General features: G+C 44.8%; 1 protein-coding gene across 2 annotated transcripts in view; it reads left to right on the forward strand.

Annotated features, from left to right (window-relative positions):
* Nucleotides 1–25,876, forward strand: part of PLA2R1 (phospholipase A2 receptor 1) — a 101,258-nt gene that overhangs the window by 1,079 nt on the left and 74,303 nt on the right. For both annotated transcript variants that reach the window (XM_040440197.1, XM_040440198.1), the window contains exons 2-9: nucleotides 792–956; nucleotides 1,619–1,732; nucleotides 2,563–2,706; nucleotides 3,623–3,811; nucleotides 7,097–7,257; nucleotides 13,490–13,597; nucleotides 18,639–18,745; nucleotides 20,389–20,558. In XM_040440197.1, coding sequence (XP_040296131.1) covers nucleotides 792–956; nucleotides 1,619–1,732; nucleotides 2,563–2,706; nucleotides 3,623–3,811; nucleotides 7,097–7,257; nucleotides 13,490–13,597; nucleotides 18,639–18,745; nucleotides 20,389–20,558 — 1,158 coding nt within the window. The remainder of the gene's footprint in view (nucleotides 1–791; nucleotides 957–1,618; nucleotides 1,733–2,562; nucleotides 2,707–3,622; nucleotides 3,812–7,096; nucleotides 7,258–13,489; nucleotides 13,598–18,638; nucleotides 18,746–20,388; nucleotides 20,559–25,876) is intronic.

Below are 25,876 nucleotides of genomic sequence, written 5' to 3' on the forward strand. Positions count from 1 at the left end.
GAGGGGCAACAGGTCCATTTTAAGTATAATGCCACAATTTCCAATGATTGGGGCAAAATATCAGTACAATGAATGGGGCAGACGGTATGCCCATAGCAACAGCATAGGTTTCATTTCTTATTGAAAAAATTAAAACTCTGCTGTCAATGGGCAATGAAGACAACTTTTTGTTTGCCCTATTGGGTTTATCTACGATATGACTAATACCAGGAGTAGCAGTTATACCCGGGCACTGGTGACTGAGAAAACCAAGACCAAGAAGACAACAGTATTAGGGCTTTTTACTGTTTCTTTCCATTTTTTTACAGGTCTGTATGCAAAAACATTCATTTCAATGGGTCCGCAAAAAAACGGAAATGACTCCATGTGCATTCCGTTTCCGTTTGTCCATATGTCCGTTCCGCAATAAATAGAATATGTCCTATTCTTGTCCTTTTTGCATTGTTACAATGGATCCGGAAAAGAAAAAAAAAAAACAGATGCAATATGGATGGCACACGGATGTTAACCATGGGGATTAACTGTATGCGATGCTGGGATGCTGTGTCAGAGTCCTGGCACCCAAATGTGCAGTGAGGGGGCAGAGCTGTGGCATGGAAAGAGGGCATCATTTTGCACTGCATGCAAACATGGAAGTGGCACATGGACGATCGGGGACCTGTCAGATTTTGCATTGGGTCCCAGGAGGGGCACCATGGCATACCATCATGATTATGGTTCTTACATACTCTGTAGATTTTTTATTTTATCAAAAACGTTAATAAAGCCCAATTTATGTATTTCGCTCCTAGGTGAGAGCTGCGATCTTTTGTGGGAGGAAAACAATGTCACACATTTCTGCTACCAGTTCAACTTACAATCTGCTCTCTCGTGGAAGGCAGCTCGTGAGTCTTGTCAAGCTCAAGGGGGTGATCTGCTAAGTATCATGAATCTGGCAGAACAGAACCAGATTTCCGGTAAGTGCCTGACCGTCTAATGATCAGTGTAATCCTCTGCAATGTGACTGGAGCTTCCAGCAAATAAGGAATTTTTTCTCTTTCCTCTAATGAAGTTTTTTTTTACAAATTTTACTCACATTACATGGAAAATTCTCTAGATCACATAAAAGTATTTAGAAAAATAGTTTCCCAGAAACAAAGTGACCTACCAGCCCCCCAAAACCCTCACCAGGCAAAAAAGGCATATATAAATCTAATAGGACCCCATAGCAAATATTAGTTAAAAACTAGCTGCCTGTTGCTACCCCTAGGGGGAGCTCCGTTCATAGGAATTTATGCAGTTAACATTGAAATCTTTGCACCTAGCTCCACCTAGTGGTGACTGCTAGAAAATGCAGTGAATCTATATCGGGAACAGTAAAAGCAGTTCACCGATGATCAAACGTGATAATGACTGTCACTTTTTTTTCCTTCTCATTTTTTACTTTGATGTTCCTTTAAAGGGGTTGTCCATTTTGCAAAACCCATTCTGTATGCCTTATTGGAGTTAACAGCTATAATAGAATGGGTTCACATCCAGCAAGCAGAGCTAACCAGACAAATGAAAACTAGAAACTGAAATATTTTCTGGAATATTCCAAAATCAGCCGATGCCTGTTTGTTCCCCTTGGTCAATGCAGAGAAGTTGAAGAATGTGGACACCATGGTATGGATTGGCCTTAATCAACTGGATGGGTTATTTGGATGGCAGTGGTCAGACGGAGCGGCCTTGGCATTTGTCAACTGGAAAACAAGTATGGTTCATGTATAGGATAAATCATGTATAGAATGGTTGTGACACCGAGAATAATAAAGAGGCATGCCGCAAAATATTCTTCTGTCAAAGGGCATCTGTCAGCAGTTTTGTACCTATGACACTGGCTGACCTGTTACATGTGCGCTTGGCAGCTGAAAGCATCTGTGTTGGTCCCAGGTTCATATGTGTCCGCATTACTGAGAAATATGATGTTTTAATATATGCAAATGAGCCTCTAGGAGCAATGGGGGTGTTGTCATTACACCTAGAAGCTCCGCTCTCTCTGCACTTTGACAGGACCAGACAGTGAAAACAGGATCACACCTGGCCATGTCAAAGTGCAGAGGACACAGCAGTTGCAGAGAGAGCAGAGCCTCTAGGAGTAACAGCAACGCCTCCGTTGCTCCTATATTATCATTTGAATATATTAAAACATCATTTTTCACAGTAATGCGGGCACATATGAACATGGGACCAACACAGATGTCTTCAGTTGCCAAGCGCACATGTAACAGGTCAGCCAGTGTCATAGGGACAAAACTGCTGACAGATGCCCTTTAAAGAACATGTGTCAGCATGATCAACCCTAGTAAAGCAGGTATACTGCCTGGTAGGGTTATTCATGCTGAGTGCAAGGACCCCTCTACTGCAGCAATCCCATGTGCCTTCTTTTAGTCTAATGCTAATGAGGTGGTCAGAGCACCAGGGCCTGGCCCTCACCTCCACCCTACCGCCTTAGTCACTCCCTCCCAGGCATCATCACTGTCAGGTGTAATTAAATATATAATATGTATATTAATGGTTAATACCAGAATACTTATGGTGCAGATTCCTCCCCCTGGTTCCATGAGAGGCAACACTGTGGAACGTATTCTGCAGGAGGAGAACACAAGTGGCACAGCACTGAATGTGAATCCAAACTTCCTTATGCTTGTAAAAAGTACCTCACCCCAAGACAACGTGAACTCTACGGTGAGTACCGAGTCTTAGCCTGACCCACAAAAGTGAACCCATGGCAAGGTGGAGTGGTGAGTTAATGGGTGCTGGTCTGGCTGGGCAAATGATGCAGGTGCTGGCTTCTAGGCACCAACTAGCCATGTTGCATATGGCTACAACCTGGTCAACCCTTACTCCTCCTTATGGGTTACACTTAGGTATAGTTGGGCTGGTTACACCCCACAAGACTTGACATTTTAAAGATGCCCTGACTCCAGAATTGTCTATCCATCACTTGTAACTCAGATCCCTACGCTTACCCATTTTTCCTGCTTCCAACACAACTAAAGAGGTTTTATTTTGTACCTATTTTGGCACCCCCACTGCACCAGTAACTATACAGTGGATGGAGGGCTCTGTACATCGTGTCATTTCCATCGCTGGCGTCCTGTAGCTCCATTTTCATTCACTTGAAGAGGAGCTGAGCTGCAGTACCCCAACACAACCTCGTGCTTCCAAGTTCTGTCCACTATATGGTTTCTTGTACTGGCGGCTGCCCAAAACAGCTGATTGGTGGGGGGGGGGGGGGGTCTGTGTGTCGGACCCTATTGATCCGATATTCATAACCTGCTCTGGGGATAGGTCATCAATATCCAAATCTGGAAAACATCTCGACTGTGCTGTCTACTCACTTGCTGTCTAATATTTTCCTGAAAGAGTCAACAGTCACCAGATAATCCATGTCTTTCACTTCACATCGCTTTCTTCCCAGAGGAGCATGTATGGCCTATAAGTCTCCTCACACCGATTAAGGCGCTCTCTCCCCAAGGAGAGATAGTACCCCCGGCATGATGGGCAGGCCAATCGGTATATATGATGCAAGATAATAATGCAGTAGTAATAATCCGAGATTATTCGATGTTCCCTCTGCATTTTATGGCTTGTATAACAGAGCACTGGAGGTACTACCCAACGCAGTGCGCGTCCGATTGGATCCCTTACAACCGGCGTTGCTGTAAACTCCAGAAGGAAGAGTTGGGCTGGTCCGAGGCATCTGCTGCCTGTCACAGTGATGGAGGGGAATTAATGAGCGCAAACTCACTGGCAGATGTGGAATTTTTAGTTCATCTCCTTGATGACGGTGAGCAGTTCTTCTCATATTTCTTATCCTTTATGTATATACCACTGACATAGTCCACAGAGCTGTGTACAAGTCCATCCCAAGGCAGTTTACAGAGTGACCTCACAGATTGTGTGCAGCCCCTGCTGACTCCTGCTCCGACTCTGTGACACACATTGCTCTCTAGTCCCAAACCAGAGACAGTCTTACCCTGCTTCCCTCCTCAAAAAGATACCAAAATTTATAGGCAAGTACCGCGGGAGGCAAGGGAGGGAGTTTGGAGCCACTCCCTGGAAAGATGCCGCCCGAGGCACTGGCCCTCTAGTGCCTAGTGGAAAATATGGCCCTGGACCTCTACAGTCGTGGCCAAAAGTTTTGAGAATGACACAAATATTAGGTTTTCACAAAGTTTGCTGCTAAACTGCTTTTAGATCTTTGTTTCAGTTGTTTCTGTGATGTAGTGAAATATAATTACACGCACTTCATACGTTTCAAAGGCTTTTATCGACAATTACATGACATTTATGCAAAGAGTCAGTATTTGCAGTGTTGGCCCTTCTTTTTCAGGACCTCTGCAATTCGACTGGGCATGCTCTCAATCAACTTCTGGGCCAATTCCTGACTGATAGCAACCCATTCTTTCATAATCACTTCTTGGAGTTTGTCAGAATTAGTGGGTTTTTGTTTGTCCACCCACCTCTTGAGGATTGACCACAAGTTCTCAATGGGATTAAGATCTGGGGAGTTTCCAGGCCATGGACCCAAAATGTCCAGGTTTTGGTCCCCAAGCCACTTAGTTATCACTTTTGCCTTATGGCACGGTGCTCCATCGTGCTGGAAAATGCATTGTTCTTCACCAAACTGTTGTTGGATTGTTGGAAGAAGTTGCTGTTGGAGGGTGTTTTGGTACCATTCTTTATTCATGGCTGTGTTTTTGGGCAAAATTGTGAGTGAGCCCACTCCCTTGGATGAGAAGCAACCCCACACATGAATGGTCTCAGGATGCTTTACTGTTGGCATGACACAGGACTGATGGTAGCGCTCACCTTTTCTTCTCCGGACAAGCCTTTTTCCAGATGCCCCAAACAATCGGAAAGAGGCTTCATCGGAGAATATGACTTTGCCCCAGTCCTCAGCAGTCCATTCACCATACTTTCTGCAGAAGATCAATCTGTCCCTGATGTTTTTTTTGGAGAGAAGTGGCTTCTTTGCTGCCCTTCTTGACACCAGGCCATCTTCCAAAAGTCTTCGCCTCACTGTGCGTGCAGATGCGCTCACACCTGCCTGCTGCCATTCCTGAGCAAGCTCTGCACTGGTGGCACTCCGATCCCGCAGCTGAATCCTCTTTAGGAGACGATCCTGGAGCTTGCTGCACTTTCTTGGATGCCCTGAAGCCTTCTTAACAAGAATTGAACCTCTTTCCTTGAAGTTCTTGATGGTCCTATAAATTGTTGATTGAGGTGCAATCTTAGTAGCCACAATATCCTTGCCTGTGAAGCCATTTTTATGCAATGCAATGATGGCTGCACGCGTTTCTTTGCAGGTCACCATGGTTAACAATGGAAGAACAATGATTTCAAGCATCACCCTCCTTTTAACATGTCAAGTCTGCCATTTTAATCCAATCAGCCTGACATAATGATCTCCAGCCTTGTGCTCGTCAACATTCTCACCTGAGTTAACAAGACGATTACTGAAATGATCTCAGCAGGTCCTTTAATGACAGCAATGAAATGCAGTGGAAAGGTTTTTTGGGGATTAAGTTCATTTTCATGGCAAAGAAGGAATATACAATTCATCTGATCACTCTTCATAACATTCTGGAGTATTTGCAAATTGCTATTATAAAAACTTAAGCAGCAACTTTTCCAATTTCCAATATTTTTGTCATTCTCAAAACTTTTGGCCACGACTGTACACAGCCTGTTAAATTCAAAGGGTCACTTTCATTTCATCTTCTCTGCATCTAATGTACAAAGTATAAAGTGCCAGTGAGAGAAGTCAATGGTACCACCAAACCTGCACAGAACCCTAATCATGTCCTTAGCAGCTCCTATTACTTAGAACAAGTGACCAATGTGCGGTTCCCTCAACAACTGGACATTATCAATGTGCCGGCTGTGTCTCCTACTTCTCAACAATCAGAAATACAATTTTAAAATTACGGATGTTGTTTGCCTTTACATAACAGAATACATAAATCCAAATCATTTCTAATTTGCAAACTGGATTAAAACTGACGCGTCCTTGGGCATCTGGGGGTTCCAGCAGTAAGATCCCAAAAGTGCACTATGTTGTGGTCTGTATAGTTCCATGTAAGGGGGGGGAGAGATTAAATTTCCCCTATGAGCCTTGATCAGATACTGCATGAGGCATCTGATGGAGCTTCTGAACACACTATATATTCACACACATTGTAATCCATGATGGCCGTATACAGGTTCTGTGCACTATGAATACAGTTGTGCGTACAAATCCATACATTCCTAAGCACTCTTTTTTTGCTCTATCTGTAAGAAAATGTTCACATGTTCAGAATTTGCTTTAGGGTACATTCACACGGCCGTGGCGCCAATGTGCCCATGATGCGGGTCAGCAAAACACAGGCACCGGGCGTGTGAACTCTGATTTGAAGTGTGGACCCATTCACTTCAATGGGTCGGCAATCTGCAAGATATATTTTTGCGGCGCAGAGGCACAGACCTGGAAGCCCATAGAAACACACGGAAGACAAACCCGACGAGTATTTATTTATTATTTTTTTTTAAAGAAGATGCAGCAGAGGCTGACATGAAGGGCTCAAGCACACGACCGTATGTATTTTGCGTTCCGCAAAACATGAATCCCCCCCCCAAAAAAATGGATGACATTCGTATGAATTCCATATTGCATCAGTTTTTTTGCAGATCCACTTGCAAACATACGGAAACTGAATGCACACTGAGTAATTTCCGTTTTTTTGGTGGACCCATTTAAAGTGAATGGTTCCGCACACGGGCTGCAAAAAAAAAAAAAGAAAGACAAGAAAATACGGTCGTGTGCATGAGCCCTAAGACTTTTGCCGCTGATGTCGCAGTGGATCAGATTCAGCCCCATTGTCACTCTCTGCATTTCCGGGCTGAATCAACGCAAATCCTGAGCATGCTGCAGATTTTAAAATCCACAAGAAATGCAATATTCTGTGCATTTTTATTCTGCTGCATGTGAATGGGGTGTAAGTTCTCCCTGAATGTGGAGGGTCAGTGGATTTGATGATGAATTAGGAGCGTAGTCAGGCATCGTTCTGAATCTCTCTCGTCATTACAGAAAACGTCAGCGAAGCCTGGATTGGAATGAGCTCTAATCACAGCGATCCTGCGGAGTTTCAGTGGTCGGATGGCTCAGCCGTGACCTTCACCAGCTGGCAGAGGCATGAACCCAAAATCACCCTGGAGGACAGTGACCTCTGCGTGTCGGCACACAATGCTGTAAGGTTTTCTGTTTAGTGTATTCTACACAAGTGCTTGAATTTTTTGCTGTAGCTGCTCATTTTCAGTATCTTATTTGATTTAGTATCTTTTATGCCTTCTGCACATGAACGTATCCGTTATGTAGTCTTCAAAAACACTGATACCGGTTGTGTGCATCCTGCATTTTCCTGTTCTGTATGTCCCACCCTATGCCTATAGGACGTGTTCTATCTTTTTTTGCGGGATGGCGGAACGGACATATACGGATGCAGAAAGCACACATTTTTTCTGGCCCCTTTGAAATAAAATAGGTCTGCATCCGATCCGCAAAAAATACAGATCAGATGTGGACTAAAAAAAAAAAATACGTTCATGTGCATTGGGCCTTACTCCGGGTTCACTGAGTGATCACAATTAGCCAACACTTTATGCTTTGTGCTGTGTATTCTGGGGGCAGAGGGAAGTGAATTGGGGAGTGAAGGATTACAATGATAGGTAACACTTGTATTGTAAAGATAAAGGCAGATAAGACGATTAAACCATTGAGAATCAAGGTGGTCATACACATTAGATATAATTTGGTTGATGATTGAACAGCAGTTGAACAATCATCTAGTGAACGTTTGTTTCACAGGCTTTAGTCCATGTTGGCCATTACGGTTGTTCAATCTGCCCACGCACATTCAATGAAACCACGGGATGGACCAAAGATCTTTTCTGAGAATGTTTTTTCAAATAAAGATTTGGTTCACAAAAACTAAAGATCTTTCGTCCGACTATTGGGCAAAAATCTTAAACATGGCCGACTTCTTCTCAAACACTAATAGTCCGTCATCGGTCGGCTAAAACAATCATTTGTTGTTAAATTTTAACCTACAAATGTTTGTTTTGGTTGAAATCATCTGTTTTGATCAACTTCAGATTAATGTGTCTGACCACTTTAAAGGGGTTATCCAATTTCTAAAACAGCCTCCCATGTGCCGGGCCCCTCACAGGTAATATACTTACCCTGCTCCCGGCGCCGCTCCTGGTCCCCGCACCACCACCGCTGCTTCTCCCTGTACATGGATGAAAACATCCGGTGTCGGGGGAGCAGCCAATGGCAGGCGGGGACGAGCCTCCCTAGCATTGCGGGTGACGCCTGCCATTGGCTGCTCCCCCCCAACACCGGATGTTTTCATCCATGTACAGGGAGAAAAAGCAGCAGCGGTGGTGCGGAAACCAGGAGAGGCGCCGGGAGCTCGGTAAGTATATTACCTGTGAGGGGCCCGGCACATGGGGGGCCGTTTCAGAAATTGGATAACCCCTTTAAGTAAAAGGCAACTCCTCCTCCCTCTGCATGGGGACCACTGCACACAGAATGCTATAACACTCTCCCATATAAATCAATTAGATATTTTCTATAAAGCAACTGGGTTGAACTTTTTGAGATGGCTGTAATGTGGTCTTCCTGCCCTGACTTTTTTGTTGGCACATGGTGCAGTACCCCAGAATAGGGTACCTGTAAAATAGTTTTTTGTTATTTAATGTTCTGATGTATTGTATTACACATATAGCTGTGTATGAATTAGTGAGGGTTAACAATCCTAACTCAACCCTTGTTAGGAAGCTAGGAGATGGACTTAGGTCTACCTCTACTTTAGGCTACATGCACACGACCGTATGTGTTTTGTGGTCCGCAAATTGGGGCAATTGCCCCCCCGAGCTGCTCAGAAGTGGGGGCGGCGGCCGCAGGGCACAGGGAGATGAGCGCTTCCATTGTGGAAGCGCTCATCTCCATAGTCATCTGTATCGCCGTCATCAGGACAGCGATACAGATGGCTGTGCTGCAAATGCGAACGTGCAGGGGAGGGAGAGGCATGTCCCTTCCCCCTGCTCTGATAGGCTGCAGGCACTAGGCCAGCAGCCTACCAGAGGCCGGCGCAGGCGCACCGCCTGAGCCGTACAGCGCGTAACACAGGCCAGAAGAGGCCTGCATTGCATCGCTGCCAAGGGAGGTAAGTATAAGTGTTTTTTTTAAATATGTACAATAGTTTTACTGGCACACGATTGGGGGGGGGGCCCTTGTTACCGGCACACGATTGGGGGGGGGCCCTTGTTACCGGCACACAATTGGGGGGGGGGGCCCTTGTTACCGGAACACAATTGGGGGGGGCCCTTGTTACCGGCACACAATTGGGGGGGGCCCTTGTTACCGGCACACAATTGGGGGGGGCCCTTGTTACCGGCACACAATTGGGGGGGGCCCTTGTTACCGGCACACAATTGGGGGGGGCCCTTGTTACCGGCACACAATTGGGGGGGGGCCCTTGTTACCGGCACACAATTGGGGGGGGCCCTTGTTACCGGCACACAATTGGGGGGCCCTTGTTACCGGCACACAATTGGGGGGGGGCCCTTGTTACCGGCACACAATTGGGGGGGGCCCTTGTTACCGGCACACAATTGGGGGGGGCCCTTGTTACCGGCACACAATTGGGGGGGGCCCTTGTTACCGGCACACAATTGGGGGGGGCCCTTGTTACCGGCACACAATTGGGGGGGGCCCTTGTTACCGGCACACAATTGGGGGGGGCCCTTGTTACCGGCACACAATTGGGGGGGGCCCTTGTTACCGGCACACAATTGGGGGGGGCCCTTGTTACCGGCACACAATTGGGGGGGGCCCTTGTTACCGGCACACAATTGGGGGGGGCCCTTGTTACCGGCACACAATTGGGGGGGGCCCTTGTTACCGGCACACAATTGGGGGGGGCCCTTGTTACCGGCGCACAATTGGGGGGGGCCCTTGTTACCGGCGCACAATTGGGGGGGGCCCTTGTTACCGGCGCACAATTGGGGGGGGCCCTTGTTACCGGCACACAATTGGGGGGGGCCCTTGTTACCGGCACACAATTGGGGGGGGCCCTTGTTACCGGCACACGAATGGGGGGGCCCTTGTTACCGGCACACGAATGGGGGGGCCCTTGTTACCGGCACACAATTGGGGGGGGCCCTTGTCACCGGCACACGAATGGGGGGGCCCTTGTCACCGGCACACGAATGGGGGGGCCCTTGTTACCGGCACACGAATGGGGGGGCCCTTGTTACTGGCACACGAATGGGGGGGCCCTTGTTACCGGCACACAATTGGGGGGGGCCCTTGTTACCGGCACACGAATGGGGGGGCCCTTGTTACCAACACACAATTAGGGGGCCCTTGTTACCGTCACATGATTGGGGGGCTCTTGTTACTGGCACGTGATTGGGGGGCATCTATGGGGGCACATTTTACTGGCATATGATTGGGGGCACTTATTACTGGCACATTATTGGTGGGCACTATAGGGGCATCTACTGAGGCCACAAAGAAGGGGTATTTTATATGGGGGGCTCTGTACAGTAGAATTTTTGCTGGGGCACATTATGGAGGGTACTATGGGGAAGGGGGAGAGGAATACTATGGGGTCATCTACTAGGGGCACTAAGAAGGGGTATTTTATGCTTGCAAATTATGAGGGACACTGAGGGCATCTACTGGGGCACTATATATGGGGAATTTTATACTGGTACATTATGGGGGCACTATATAGGGGTATTTTATACTGGCACATTATGGGGGCACTATATAGGGGTATTTTATACTGGCACATTATGGGGGCACTATATAGGGGTATTTTATACTGGCACATTATGGGGGCACTATATAGGGGTATTTTATACTGGCACATTATGGGGGCACTATGGGGACATTAGCTCAACTGGGGGCATTACAAGGGAGTATTTTCTAATATAAGGAGAATTACTACTACTGGGGGGGCATTATGGTGGGCTTTATTACTCCCCCATGGTATGACCCCCTAGTAGCAGCACCAGCCTCTTCCTGCTCTGCTATCCCTTTGCCCCTTCTCCAAATCCTTATTATGAAATCTTTCTCATTAGGATAAAACACAACATCAGCTCCGCCGAGCCCCTGGCCAAAGCGTTGAAGTGGTGTCCGAGATCCCCAAGGGCCAAGCCAAGTAATTGTAAGTTTTCATGTGAAATATGTTTGTTATACACATATAGCATACACTGTGCCCCACAATATACAGTATACCGCTACACTGTGCCCCACAATATACAGTATACCTCTACACTGTGTAGTCTTGTGCCGGCGGACAGAAAATAATCTGGAAGTGCCCCTCCCGAGACCAGGCTCTGGATCCGCCACTGACATCAGAGTGCCCAGAGGGAAGAAAGGGTAACCCTCTTGTCACTGCCCTCCTAGGGAGCATCGGTGTGAGGATTGTCACTGTGATTTATTAGGATACCTGTTGCAGCGAGAGGCACTACCACTCCCATCCGACACTGCCCCTGGGCCGCTGCAGTAGCCCCTGTCCAAGGGGCCCCCCTGTACTGACAATGCCTTTTCAGGTCCCCTCGGACATGCTGGAAATAGGGCGGGGGGATCCTTGATACAAGAAAAAGCTTTTCTATCAGTTGTCCTCTCCTGATACTCAGTGAAATGAACATCTGTGCCATATTTTGATTGCAAAGGGTCAAATTCCATTCCCGAGTCCCAAAGGCTTTGCTGTATGCCGTTGTTAGTTTTATTAGTGAGGAGGGGGAGGGTCACGATAACATAAACCCTTCAGTCTGCCCCACAGACTATGCAAAGCTGGACAAGAAACAATATGGGCAGGGCTTTCCCTTATGGTCCTGGAGGCGGCTTACAACTAGACACCAAAATTTTTATTTTATTTTTTTGTTCATGGTAATGCAAACGGATCCGTTCTGAACGGATCCAAGCGTTTGCATTATAGGTGCGGATCCGTCTGTGCAGATACCAGACGGATCCGCACCAAACGCAGGTGTGAAAGTAGCGTTTGCATCTTTCATCAGGACGCACATCTTTCAGTAATCAGGCGATAATAATTGGAACTGAGCGGGAGAAGAATGACTGCGGTAGCGATCGTTCATCTCCCATTCACTGCAATGGGGCCGAGAGCGAGATCAAGCACGGCCGGTATACAATGTACGTCGCTGTGCGTGGTGAGCAGGGAGAAGGCCGCAGCACTCACTGGAGCGCCGGTGCATCCTCAAACAGCTGATCGGCGGGGGTCCTGGGTGTCCGATCCCCACCAATCAGATCCTGAGGATAGGTCATCAGTATCAAAATCTCAGAAAACCCCTTTAATCCTAAACAGAAACCCCCAATAGGAGGCTGACCTCATGAAGTTGTGCTAATGATGGGCACAATTGTAGGCACGTGGTAAGGTTGCTGGATATGCAGCCGCAGTAGAGGTGCCTTCAGAAGACGTGCCCAAACTTCTCAGGAGAAAGATCTGTACTGTAGAGTTACGGCACGGCGCAGCCGCGCAAGAGACCAGGTGATATGGAGACCTCTTTATTGGAAATCATGTAAGGAACAACACATTTCGGAGGATACAAACTTCCCCTTGTTCAGGTTATCAATGCATCAATAAACTGAAGAAGGGAAAGTGTGCGTCCCGAAAATCCATTGTTCCTTGCATGATTTCCAATAGAGAAGTTTTCATATCACCTTCAGGTTGCGCGCACACACACAATTTGCCCCGTTATTTATGCTCATGATTTTTCCGCACCTCATGCGATTTTTATGGCTTTGTGTGAACCACATTTTTGATGGCTCCCCCCACCATAGAGAACATATTAAACACAAGAAAAAAAAAAAAAAAAAATTAAATAAAAACACTAAGTTTCAATGTATTGCATTTCTAACGCCAGAGACCAAAAAATAGCAGAGCAAAATAACCCTTACGGGGCACATTTATCAAGAACAGCGTTTCCGACGCCGTTCTTAATAAGCCCCTGTGCTGGCGGTGGATTGACGATATAGAGGTGCCGGCCTCTATATAACTTTGGCGTATCCTCCCCGGATTGTAAATTTAAGACAGCTTCCTAACCTTCTTACATCGACCATTTTCTACACCTAAACCAGGTGCCCACACCACGTCCCCTTTTTTAGACCTGGTGTGAGCAAGGAAGAAGTCGCAGATTTTGCCGAAACAAGGCATGCGACAATGTGCGCCAGATATACGCCACAGAAAGGGGGAATATCAGTTTTTTTAATTACCCCCCAATGTGTCCTGCAATTCATATTTTTCCCGTAGACCTTCAGCTAACCTCTGGAGATGGTGTTATTGTAACTGCAAAAAAAAACACATTAAAAATGTAGGTGCAAAAACCGCCACTAAAAATGCTATTATTAATGAGTGGAGCCCTCCCTAATTCTTCTATTCTGATTTAGGACGGAAATTGGAAAGCGAGACCTTGCAGAAGAAAACTCTCATCCGTTTGTAAGAAACCCGGTCTATCCGAGACGGTGGATGCGAACGACGATGAAAAGTGTGCAGAGGTAAACCAGGAGATCCAGTCAATATGCAAGAAAAAGTTTAATCCAAGGGGTCGTCAATTCAAAATCTCCAGCAAGCTCTAAAATGGTTTAAAAAAAAAAAACAACAAAAAAACACGTTATACTCGCCCTTTCTCCGGCACCATCCTCTGCGATGCTCCTTCATTTCTTTACGATAGGTGACCGCTGATGAGGCCAGGCACTATCCTCATTTACTATTGGGGATGTGCCTGAATTTAGTATATTTTGCACCCAATTCTGGCAAATTTTTTGCGGCACGGTGTTGCATCTTGTTTTAGGCTCCATTCACACATCCGCAATTCTGTTCCGCATTTTGCGGAACGGAATTGCGGACCCATTCATTTCTATGGGTCCGCATTTCCATTCCCGAAAAAAAGATATAGAACATGCCCTATTCTTGTCCGCAATTGCGGACAAGAATAGACATGTTCTATTAGGGCCGGCGATGTGCAGTCCGCAAAATGCGGAACGCACATTGCCGGTGTCCGTGTTTTGCGGATCTGTGGATCCGCAAAACACACACAGATGTGTGAATGGACCCTTAGACAGAGATCTATCCCTGAGGGAAGGCTCCCTGGTAAAGGGGAAATGTATGCATAAGGGCTTATTCACACAAATTTATGTGTTCCGTTGCCGCATTGCAGAACGCATATGCGGATCCGCAATACACGGGCACCGTTCAGTGTGCATTCCGCATCACGGATGCGGACCCATTGACTTGAATGGGTCCGCAAATCCGGAAATGCGGAGCGGAATGGAAGCACGGAACGGAACCCCACGGAAGCACTACGGAGTGCTTCTGTGAGATTCCGTACTTCCGTTCCGCAAAATGATAGAACATGTCCTATCTTTTTGCGGAACGCAGGGATGCGGACCCATTCAACTTGAATGGGTCTGGATCTGTCCCGGAGGCCTCACGAACTTTCTCCGTGCATTGGGGACCGCAAATTGCGGCCCCAGTGCATGGAACGGAACACAAGTTCGCGTAAATAAGCCTCAAGTACGCTAAACTATATTTGGCATGATTATGTAAGTTATGTGTATACCAGGTTTGTACACAGCAATCATAGAGCTCCATGATATGCCCCCCCCCCTTCCCCTTGCGACCCCCAAGAGCATCAACATAAGGGGGAACTCAGAGCTTATGGATCTATAGCGCTACTCAGGAACTCAGGGCAAACTGTGAAACTCTGGGTGCAGTGAGCTCCCCCTAGTGGTGGTGATAGAGAAATTCAATGGTTCCATTGAGAAGCAGGAGAACAAGTTCAGCAATGGGACCCTTCTAAGTTCTCACCACGGGCTTCATAGCATTTGTGGGTTCTGCCTCTATGGTACTGTAGGTACGGCATGGTGTAATGATGTTTTCATTTGCCCTCCAAAGTCCTATGTTTGTGAGAAGGTTGCAGAGGGCGCTAGATGTTGTGCAGTGCTGATCCCAATGAAGTGAATGGGGGCAGAGTTGTAGTAACAAGCTATGTCCACTACACCATGGGTGGAGCTGTGTTGTTCCAGCATCTATTTATGGCGCCAGAGAAAAAAAAAAACGGAATCATCTGATGAAACTTCTTCCTAAATAGGGAGTGTGCCGATCTGATTAGAAGTTTGTGAGAGAGAAGAATAAAAAAAAATACGGATGTCTTCTGGGAGACGTAGCCATACAACTTCCAGGATTTTAGCCAAACTTAAAGCAATGGAATATTATTATTTTGCAGAGTTGAAACCACTCAAAGCTCCAAGTAGTTAAAGAGGTACACCATGATTGATGTAAAGAAATAAAATCTGATATTATATGGTACAGGACAGTCTCTGTCCTTTCTACTGCAGCCCTCGCCCTAGTGTGTACTTTCTAAGGGAGCGTGTCCTTTCTGCTACATTTCTCTGTATGGCATATGTTGGGTCTTTAAAGATTGCGCCCACTCCAGAGCAAAGCAAGCGCCATAGCCACTGGGTGCCGGCTGTTTCATACAGCTCACACCCGCAGCCGACGTCCACGATAATGCTGAGTGTGTACATTTAACCCCGCATATGGTCAAATGTGAACACGGCGTCTCATAGTGTTAAAACCCAGAATTGCGTGCTTCCGGGTAATAAACGCCTCCCCTGGGTGGAGATCAGGGAAGGTGTTCATATATAGTAATGAGCTTGAGCCTGTACTAGGCTTCCAGGCTCATTACTCGTATATTACAGTTCAGGCCAGCAGGTGGCAGCACTGAACTTTAATATAGTGATTTTTGTATAGAATAAATGGAGCAAATTAAATTATTCTATACAAATTGCAAACTAATGATTGCAAGTTGGGGTCCAATTAGGGACCTAACAAAATATATATATATATATATATATATATATATAAATTAATTTTTGAAATATGTAAAAAAAATTAAAAAAAATAAAAAAATTATTATCCCTTTCCCCAAAATCAAAATAAATAAACAATAAAAAAAAAAAACATGGGCATCACCACATGCTAATGCCCGTACTAATAAAATATATATATATATATATAAAAAAATAATACTTCTCATACGGTGAATGGTGTAACGGGAAAAAAAAATGGCTGAATTTTCTTCACTTTACTTCCCCCAAAAATTTTATAAAAGGTGATCAAAAAGTCACACAAACCCCATGTGTATTAGAAAAAATTACAGATCGTCCTGCAAAAAAATGAGTCATCACACATCTTTGTAGACATAAATTTAAAAAAAGTTATGAGGGTAAGAATACGGTGACAAGAAAAAAAAGATTTTCAAATTTTTTGTAATAAAATGCAAAAAATAAAAAAAAACACTATACATATGTGGTATTGTCATAATCATACTGACCTTGAGAATGAAAAGCACAAGTCAGTTTTACCACATAGTGAACACCGTAAAAAAATAAGTTGTGAATGTTTTTTTCAATTCAACCCCATTTGGAATTTTTTCCCACTTCCCACTACTTTATATGCAATATGAAATGGTGGCATTAGAAAGTACAACTTGTCTCTCCCCAAAAAAAAAAAAGCCCTTGCACGGCTGTGTTAACGAAAAAAAAAAAAAAAGTTATGGCTCCAGGAAGGCAGGGAGCGAAAAACAAAATATACACATGACCTAACCCCTCAGGTGAACACCGTAAAAATAAAAACGGTATAAAAAAATTGCCATTTTGTCACCTTACATAACAAAAATTGCAATACCAAGCGATCAAAAAAAATAAAAAGTACCTGAGACAAAAAATAAAAAAACTATCACTCTCAGACAATGGAGACACTGAAATATTATTTTATTTGCTTCAAAACTGCTATTATTGTGCTAAAGTGAAATAAAAAACGTAGACATATTAGGTATTGCCGCGTCCATAACAACCTGCTCTATAAAAATACCACATGACCTAACCCGTCAGGTGAACACTGTAAATGAAATAAAATAAAAACAGTGCCAAAAAGCATTTTTTTGCTATTATTGTGCTAAAGTGAAATAAATTAAAAAAAGTATACATATTAGGTATCGCCGCATCAGTAACAACCAGCTCTATAAAAATATCACATGACCTTGCAGGGGTTGAGTGGCGTGCACCATGGCAGGGGAGAGCACCAGAGCGCTCATGTCAGGGTTCGTGTTTGGTGCCCTTTCGCCTTTCAGCATGTGAGCTCTGGCTCAGACATGGTAAGTAAGGTAGCAGCCTCCTGCGACAGGGGGAATAGGAGATGACCCCTACTACTGTTTGTGGGTGTAGTGTGCCTCCACATGTGCCATTTCCTCTATGTGCAGCTCAGTATGGTGCCCTACGCCTGACTTCACCAGGATTACGTTGCCAGCTCAGTCCTTGTACACTGGGGGGGCACATTCCTGTCCCGTGAAAAAGGGGTGGGTCAAAGGGCGTGGTCAATGGGCGGAATCAAGGGGGTGGCAAAATTAGCTTTTGCCTAGGGTGGCAAAAATCCTTGCACCAGCCCTGCTGCTGTGGGCTCTTACATCAGTTTACGACCACATGTGGGGCGTTTCTGTAATCGGCAGAATCAGGGAAATAAATATTGAGTTTTGTTTGGCTGTTAACCCTTGATGTGTTAAAGAAAAAAAATGGATTAAAATGAAAATCTGCCAAAAAAGTCATTTTGAAATTTTATCTCCATTTTCCTTTAATTCTTGTGGAACACCTAAAGGGTTAACAAAGTATGTAAAATCAGTTTTGAGTAGCTTAAAAGGGTGTAGCTTCTACAATGGGGTCATTTATGGGGGGTTTCCACTATGTAAGCCCCACAAAGTGACTTCAGACATGAACTGGTTCTTAAAAAGTGGGTTTTGGAAATTTTCTTAAAAAGTTTAAGAATTGCTTCTAAACTTCTAAGCTTTCTAACGTCCTAAAAAAATAAAATTACATTTACAAAATGATGCCAACATAAAGTAGACATATGGGTAATGTTAAGTAATAAATATTTTATGAGGTATCACTTTCTGTTTTAAAAGCAGAGAAATTAAAATTTTGAAAATTGTGAATTTTTCAACATTTTTTGCAAATTTGGTATTTTTCAAAAATAAAAGGTGAAATATATTGACTCAAATTTATGACTATCATAAAGTACAATGTGTCACGAGAAAACAATCTCAGAATGGCTTGGATAAATAAAAAAAGTGTTCCAAAGTTATTACCACATAAAGTGACATTTCCAAAAAATGGCCTGGGCAGGAAGGTGAAAACTGGCCCGGGGTAGAAAGGGTTAAAGTCCTCTAAGGACACTTAAAATGTGTAAAAGATAAATAAATAAATAAATAAATAAATAAAATAAATAAAGGGAAAAAAATACATAAAGAAATAAAAATAACTTACTGATTATTCAGCTGGGGCTTCAACCACTTGTAGAACAGGAGGGCCACAATTGTTTTTTTTTTTTTTTTTCAAATACCTGCACTATCCCACTTTCAACCCGACACTGGAGAAATTGCAGCTCAGCCCCACTGAAATTGAACGAGCCCATGTTTTTACTATTTCATTGCTTTTATTTTTATTATTATTTTTATTATTATTATTATTATTTTTATTACAGGGCTGGGTTAGGCACGCTGCTTACTGTTATGGGACTGACTTACAAGATAAGACTTTCATGCAAGCCGTAGAGGATTCGAGCTGCCACCCAGCAACTATATCTAACAGGTATGTTCTACATTTACTCCAGTGCTCAGGGTAGCAGGCATCTACTATGGAACCCAAAGGGCCCACCTCCATCTTTTAAAAATCTTAATAGGTAAACTACATTTCTTATGGTCAGTATTTATAATATGAGAAGTGCAGCAAGGAGCTGGCACTTGCTGTGGGTGCTGGGTATGGAGAAGATACCATTAGCACCAGAAAAAAAAAAATAATAATAATTGGGGGGATTTTTTTTTTTTTTTTTAAGCAGACTCTCTTTGAATGGAGGAGAACGATGAGCAGCCCCCCAACAGCGGCAGTGCTGGGGCAGACTCATGATTGGGCCACTGAACTGGAAAATGCATGTATCTCCATTCCAGTGAAAGAAACCCTTGCTTTGCCCCTGTACGATTCATCCACAATATTAACCCGGGCAGAAACATTAGCTAAATGCTGACCCCGAGATTTTGGCAGGACCTCTAGATGCCCCCTTGAAGGCAGATGTCAGAGGAGTTAAAGTAGAACCCCCACAAAAAATGTTATTCTCTGATCTGCTAGAAAGGTACATGATATATACTCCTCTTAGCGGTGACTGTATTTGTGAGTTACAACCTCCCTTCTGGCCACTGGCTGATCTCGGGGGAGGGGTGGGGGGCAACGGGGCAATTGCCCCCCGAGCTGCTCAGAGGTGGGGGCGGCAGCGCAGGGCACAGGGAGATGAGCATTTTCATTGTGGAAGCGCTCATCTCCATAGTCATCTGTATCACCGCCCTCAGGACAGCGATACAGATGGCTGTGCTGCGAGAGCGAACGAGCAGGAGAGGGAGAGGCGTGTCCCTTCCCCTTCCTCTGATAGGCTGCAGGCCTAGTGCCTGCAGCCTATCACAGGCCGGCGCAGGCGGTGCAATGACGTCATCGTGCCGTCTGAGCCGTACAGCGCCGGACACAGGCCGGAAAAGGCCTGCATCGCATCGCTGACATGGAGGTAAGTATGAGTGTTTTTTTTAACTACGTTTTCATGTAAGTTTTACACATGTAGCATACACTGTGCCACACAATATACAGTATACCGCTACACTGTGTAGTCTGTTCTATAAGCACCACATTGTTTTGTGGCGGCGGACAGAAAATAATCTGGAAGTGCCCCTCCCGAGACCAGGCTCTGGATCCGCCACTGCTTCTGGCCCTCAGCTGTGTCATGTGACCAACTCTCTTATCTCCAACTGACACAGGACAGGAAGTCGGTTACTTCTCTATTCATTCCTATGAGACTGACATTGAGGCTCCCATATGAATACATAGAGAAACAGACTCCAGAGGATAGATCATCAGTTTAAACAAACTGCAGAACCCCTTTAAGGATCAGGCTGTTGGATTTCAACATGCCCGATCATTTTGTTGTTGGCGGAGATCAACCACTGCTTTCTCCCCTCTCCCCATCATTCGGAATACATGCATGATCAGCCAAGCTGGGGATGCAGGTGTATAGGTGTGTCGGTAGAGGTAGATGTCCAACAGGTACCTCAAACATATGGTCAGACTCAGCATTACCCTAACGAAAGATGAAACTATGACTAAGCTCAGAGTATACAGCAGTAGCATATATAACACGGATTATAAGCGCATCATATAGTAACATCCATGTGTTTGCTATGGCTTTACCTTAGGTTTGAACAGGCTTTCATTAACAGCCTGATAGCCAATAATTTGATACCTGGAGATTCTTACTTTTGGATTGCACTTCAAGACATTAACAAGACAGGAGAGTACAGCTGGTTAGTAAATGGTAAAGAGGACGGGGATGTCGGCTTCACACACTGGGACATCCAGGAGCCAAGTAAGTGCAACCCGCAGGGGCGTACATAGGCGCTAAAACTATTTACTGTATAGGAGATGTGACATCATCTGTAAATGTTCTTTTGGAAGCTAGACATTTTGCAGTCCGTTTACAAACTTACTCCCCAGGTCTTGGTCTGCTATTGTAACTATTCATTGTATAGTAAAATATATCATTTTCTCAAACATTTTCTTCCATAAGCTCTTAGAGATATTGAAATCTGCAAGCAATTGATATGAAAAAGTACAGTATACAGAATTTTTTTTATAGCATGCATTAACCACCTCAGCCCCCCTAGCTTAAACACCCTTAATGACCAGGCCACTTTTTACACTTCGGCACTACACTACTTTCACCGTTTATTGCTCGGTCATGCAACTTACCACCCAAATGAATTTTACCTCCTTTTCTTCTCACTAATAGAGCTTTCATTTGGTGGTATTTCATTGCTGCTGACATTTTAACATTTTTTGTTATTAATTGAAATTTTAAAAAAAAACGACATCCATATATAAATTTTTCTCTAAATTTATTGTTCTACATGACTTTGATAAAAAAAAAAATGTTTGGGTAAAAAAAAAAAATGGTTTGGGTAAAAGTTATAGCGTTTACAAACTATGGTACAAAAATGAGAATTTCCGCTTTTTGAAGCAGCTCTCACTTTCTGAGCACCTGTCATGTTTCCTGAGGTTCTACAATGGCCAGACAGTACAAACACCCCACAAATGACCCCATTTCGGAAAGTAGACACTCTAAGGTATTCGCTGATGGGCATAGTGAGTTCATAGAACTTTTTATTTTTTGTCACAAGTTAGCGGAAAATGATGTTTTTTTTTTTTCTTACAAAGTCTCATATTCCACTAACTTGTGACAAAAAATAAAAACTTCCATGAACTCACTATGCCCATCACGAAATACCTTGGGGTGTCTTCTTCAAGTTGGGAAATGTGTTTTGGGGTGTCATTTTACATATACCCATGCTGGGTGAGAGAAATATCTCGGCAAAAGACAACTTTTCCCATTTTTTTTATACAAAGTTGGCATTTGACCAAGATATTTATCTCACCCAGCATGGGTATATGTAAAATTACACCCCAAAACACATTGCCCAACTTCTCCTGAGTACGGCAATACCACATGTGTGACACTTTTTTGCAGCCTAGGTGGGCAAAGGGGCCCACATTCCAAAGAGCACCTTTCGGATTTCACCGGCCATTTTTTACAGATTTTGATTTCAAACTACTTACCACACATTAGGCCCCCTAGAATGCCAGGGCAGTATAACTACCCCACAAGTGACCCCATTTTGGAAAGAAGACACCCCAAGGTATTTCGTGATTGGCATAGTGAGTTCATGGAAGTTTTTATTTTTTTTGTCACAAGTTAGTGGAATATGAGACTTTATAAGAAAAAAAAAAATCATCATTTTCCGCTAACTTGTGACAAAAAATTAAAAATTCTAGGAACTCGCCATGCCCATCACGGAATACCTTGGGGTGTCTTCTTTCCAAAATGGGGTCACTTGTGGGGTAGTTATACTGCCCTGGCATTCTAGGGGCCCTAATGCGTGAGAAGTAGTTTGAAATCAAAATGTGTAAAAAATGACCTGTGAAATCCTAAAGGTGCTCTTTGGAATGTGGGCCCCTTTGCCACCTAGGCTGCAAAAAAGTGTCACACATGTGGTATCGCCGTACTCAGGAGAAGTTGGGCAATGTGTTTTGGGGTGTCATTTTACATATACCCATGCTCGGTGAGAAAAATATCTCGGCAAAAGACAACTTTTCCCATTTTTTTTATACAAAGTTGGCATTTGACCAAGATATTTCTCTCACCCAGCATGGGTATATGTAAAATGACACCCCAAAACACATTGCCCAACTTCTCCTGAGCACGGCGATACCACATGTGTGACACTTTTTTGCAGCCTAGATGCGCAAAGGGGGCCAAATTCCTTTCATGAGGGCATTTTTAGACATTTGGATCCCAGACTTCTTCTCACGCTTGAGGGCCCCTAAAATGCCAGGGCAGTATAAATACCCCACATGTGACCCCATTTTGGAAAGAAGACACCCCAAGGTATTCAATGAGGGGCATGGCGAGTTCATAGAATTTTTTTTTTTTTTTAACACAAGTTAGCGGAAATTTATTTATTTTTTTCTCACAAAGTCTCCCTTTCCGCTAACTTGGGACAAAAATTTCAATCTTTCATGGACTCAATATGCCCCTCACGGAATACCTTGGGGTGTCTTCTTTCTGAAATCACATGTGGGGTATTTATACTGCCCTGGCATTTTAGGGGCCCTAACGCGTGAGAAGAAGTCTGGAATATAAATGTCTAAAAAAATTTACGCATTTGGATTCCGTGAGGGGTATGGTGAGTTCATGTGAGATTTTATTTTTTGACACAAGTTAGTGGAATATGAGACTTTGTAAGAAAAAAAAATAATAATTTCCGCTAACTTGGGCCAAAAAAATGTCTGAATGGAGCCTTACAGGGGGGGGGGGGGGGGGGGTGATCAATGACAGGGGGGTGATCAGGGAGTCTATATGGGGTGATCACCCCCCCTGTCATTGATCACCCCCCTGTAAGGCTCCATTCAGATGTCCGTATGTGTTTTGCGGATCCGATCCATGTATCCGTGGATCCGTAAAAAACATACAGACGTCTGAATGGAGCCAGCCTTACAAGGGGGTGATCAATGACAGGGGGGTGATCACGGAGTCTATATGGGGTGATCAGGGGTTAATAAGTGACGGGGGGGGGTGTAGTGTAGTGGTGTTTGGTGCTACTTATTACTGAGCTGCCTGTGTCCTCTGGTGGTCGATCCAAGCAAAAGGGACCACCAGAGGACCAGGTAGCAAGTATATTAGACGCTGTTATCAAAACAGTGTCTAATATACCTGTTAGGGGTTAAAAAAAAAATCGCATCTCCAGCCTGCCAGCGAACGATCGCCGCTGGCAGGCTGGAGATCCACTTGCTTACCTTCCGATCCTGTGAACGCGCGCGCCTGCGTGCGTTCACAGGAAATCTCGCGTGATGACGCATATATGCGTGACTGTGCGCAGGGCTGCCGCCTCCGGAACGCGATCCTGCGTTAGGTGGTCCAGAGGCGGTTAAAGAGGACCTGTCACCGCTCCTGACATGTCTGTTTTAATAGCTTGATGCATTCCCCATGTAATAACAATTCGGGAGCATCTATTCTTATGGCTCTATGTTGTTTCATTCCTTTATTATTCCTGCTAGAAGTTATGAATGAATTGCTAGCAGTCTGCAGTAAGGGTACAGAGGGGTGGTAACCAGTTGGGGGTGTGAACCTGCACAGACTCACTCTATCCAATCAATGATGCCATTTTGTGCAGGGACACCCCCCCCCCCCCTCCCCAACTGGTTACTGCCCCTCTGTACCCTTACTGCAGACTGCTAGAAATGCATTCCCAACATCTAGTATAAATAATAAAGAAATGAAACAACATAGAGCCATAAGAATAGATGCTCTAGAATTGTTATCACATGGGGAATGCATGAAACTACTAAACCAGGCATGTCAGGAGTGGTGACAGGTCCTCTTTAAATCACCAGTAGGTCATTAATGTGTAGGCAGAGGATTTGTAGCTCTGCATCATACAAAAAAGTGTATATATATATATAGGAAAAGAAATCAGGGCAGCACTCCTGGTGGTCGGGTGTGGGTGCCAGCGGCGATAAACACCTTACCAAGGTGTACAATATAGAATAAAGAAAGACACCGCAGCACATCCGTTTGGTGAAAAAAGTGGGACCCTTTATTCACCTGTGCGACGTTTCGGTCCGCTTACTGGGACCATTCTCAAGCAATCAGAATGGTCCCAGTAAGCGGACCGAAACGTCGCACAGGTGAATAAAGGGTCCCACTTTTTTCACCAAACGGATGTGCTGCGGTGTCTTTCTTTATTATATATATATATATATATATATATATATATATATATATATACACATACACACACATATGTTATGAAATTAAGTGGCCCATAAAGTAATATTGGACCTAAAAACAAAATGGTCTTAAAAAGGGGTTTTCCAGGAGTACAATATTGATGACCTGTTCTCAGTATAGGTCATGAATATGAGATCAGCGGGGGTCTGACTCCCGACACACCCACCGATCAGCTGTTTGAAGAAGCCACCTTTCAAACAGTTGATTGGCAGGAGGGTCTGGAGTCAGACCACCACTATTCTGATATTCATGACCTATACTGAGAACAGGTCATCAATATTGTACTCCTGGAAAACCCCTTTAATTTTCTATAAAGATGCATTGGGGACTGTGATTGCACCAGGTGAGTAGCTACAGGGAGTGCAGAGGTAGCAGTCGCTACCGGGCTCAGGAGCCTGAGGGGCCCCAAAGATCCTTGTGCCGTATAAGAAGATACCAGTATTATATAACGTGCACGCTGGGATGACTCGGTCATAGATTTTGCGCTGGGGCCCAGAATATTCAAGTTAGGCTATTTTCACACTAGCGGCAGGACGGATCCGACAGGCTGTTCAATCCGTCCTGCCGCTATTTCGTCGTGCCACCGGACCGCCGCTCCTTCTCTATTGACTATAATGGGGACGGGGGCAGAGCTCCAGTGCAGCACGGCAGTTCGCAGTGAGAGGCCGCCGGACTAAAAAGTCGGACATGCAGTACTTTTAGTCCGGCGGCCTTTCGCCGCAAACTACCGTGCTGCGCCGGAGCTCCGCCCCGTCCCTATTATAGTCAATGGGGACGGAGCGGAGGTCCGCCGGCATGGCGAAATAGCGGCAGGACGGATCCGACAGGGTGAACAGCCTGTTTGATATGTCCTGCCACTAGTGTGAAAGTACCCTTACACCTCTGGCTGGAGAGAAGGGGTTAGGTCAAGAATTTGATATGGCGGGAGGAAAATCTTAATTTTTGCCTCAGGCAGCATGAAGGCAAAGTGCTCCCCTACACCATGCCACAGAGCACTGAGGGAAGCGGGCCCATGAACTTTTGCACCAGGGCCCAAGAGCCTTTAGCTACGCCCCTGGATTGCACAACTAGAAACATATTAGTACACTACAAAGTGCTGTGCTGTGGGCAGTGTCTGATTTCTCATCTTTCTGCAGGTGTCCCATAGAGTGTGGTGGAATGCGTAGACCAATCACATGACTTGATGATATATGTTGTTCACTGCCTATAGAGAAGCACCTCTTTGAAGTGTCACATATGACGTATGCAGTAGTATTGTTAGACTGTCCACCATTACAAAATGGAGACCCTTAGATGTTTACATTACCTTAACATTCCAAGGTGGTACCCACTGCGCAGAT

Source organism: Bufo bufo, chromosome 7 (assembly GCF_905171765.1).
Source record: "Bufo bufo chromosome 7, aBufBuf1.1, whole genome shotgun sequence".
Classification (NCBI taxonomy): Eukaryota; Metazoa; Chordata; class Amphibia; order Anura; family Bufonidae; genus Bufo; species Bufo bufo.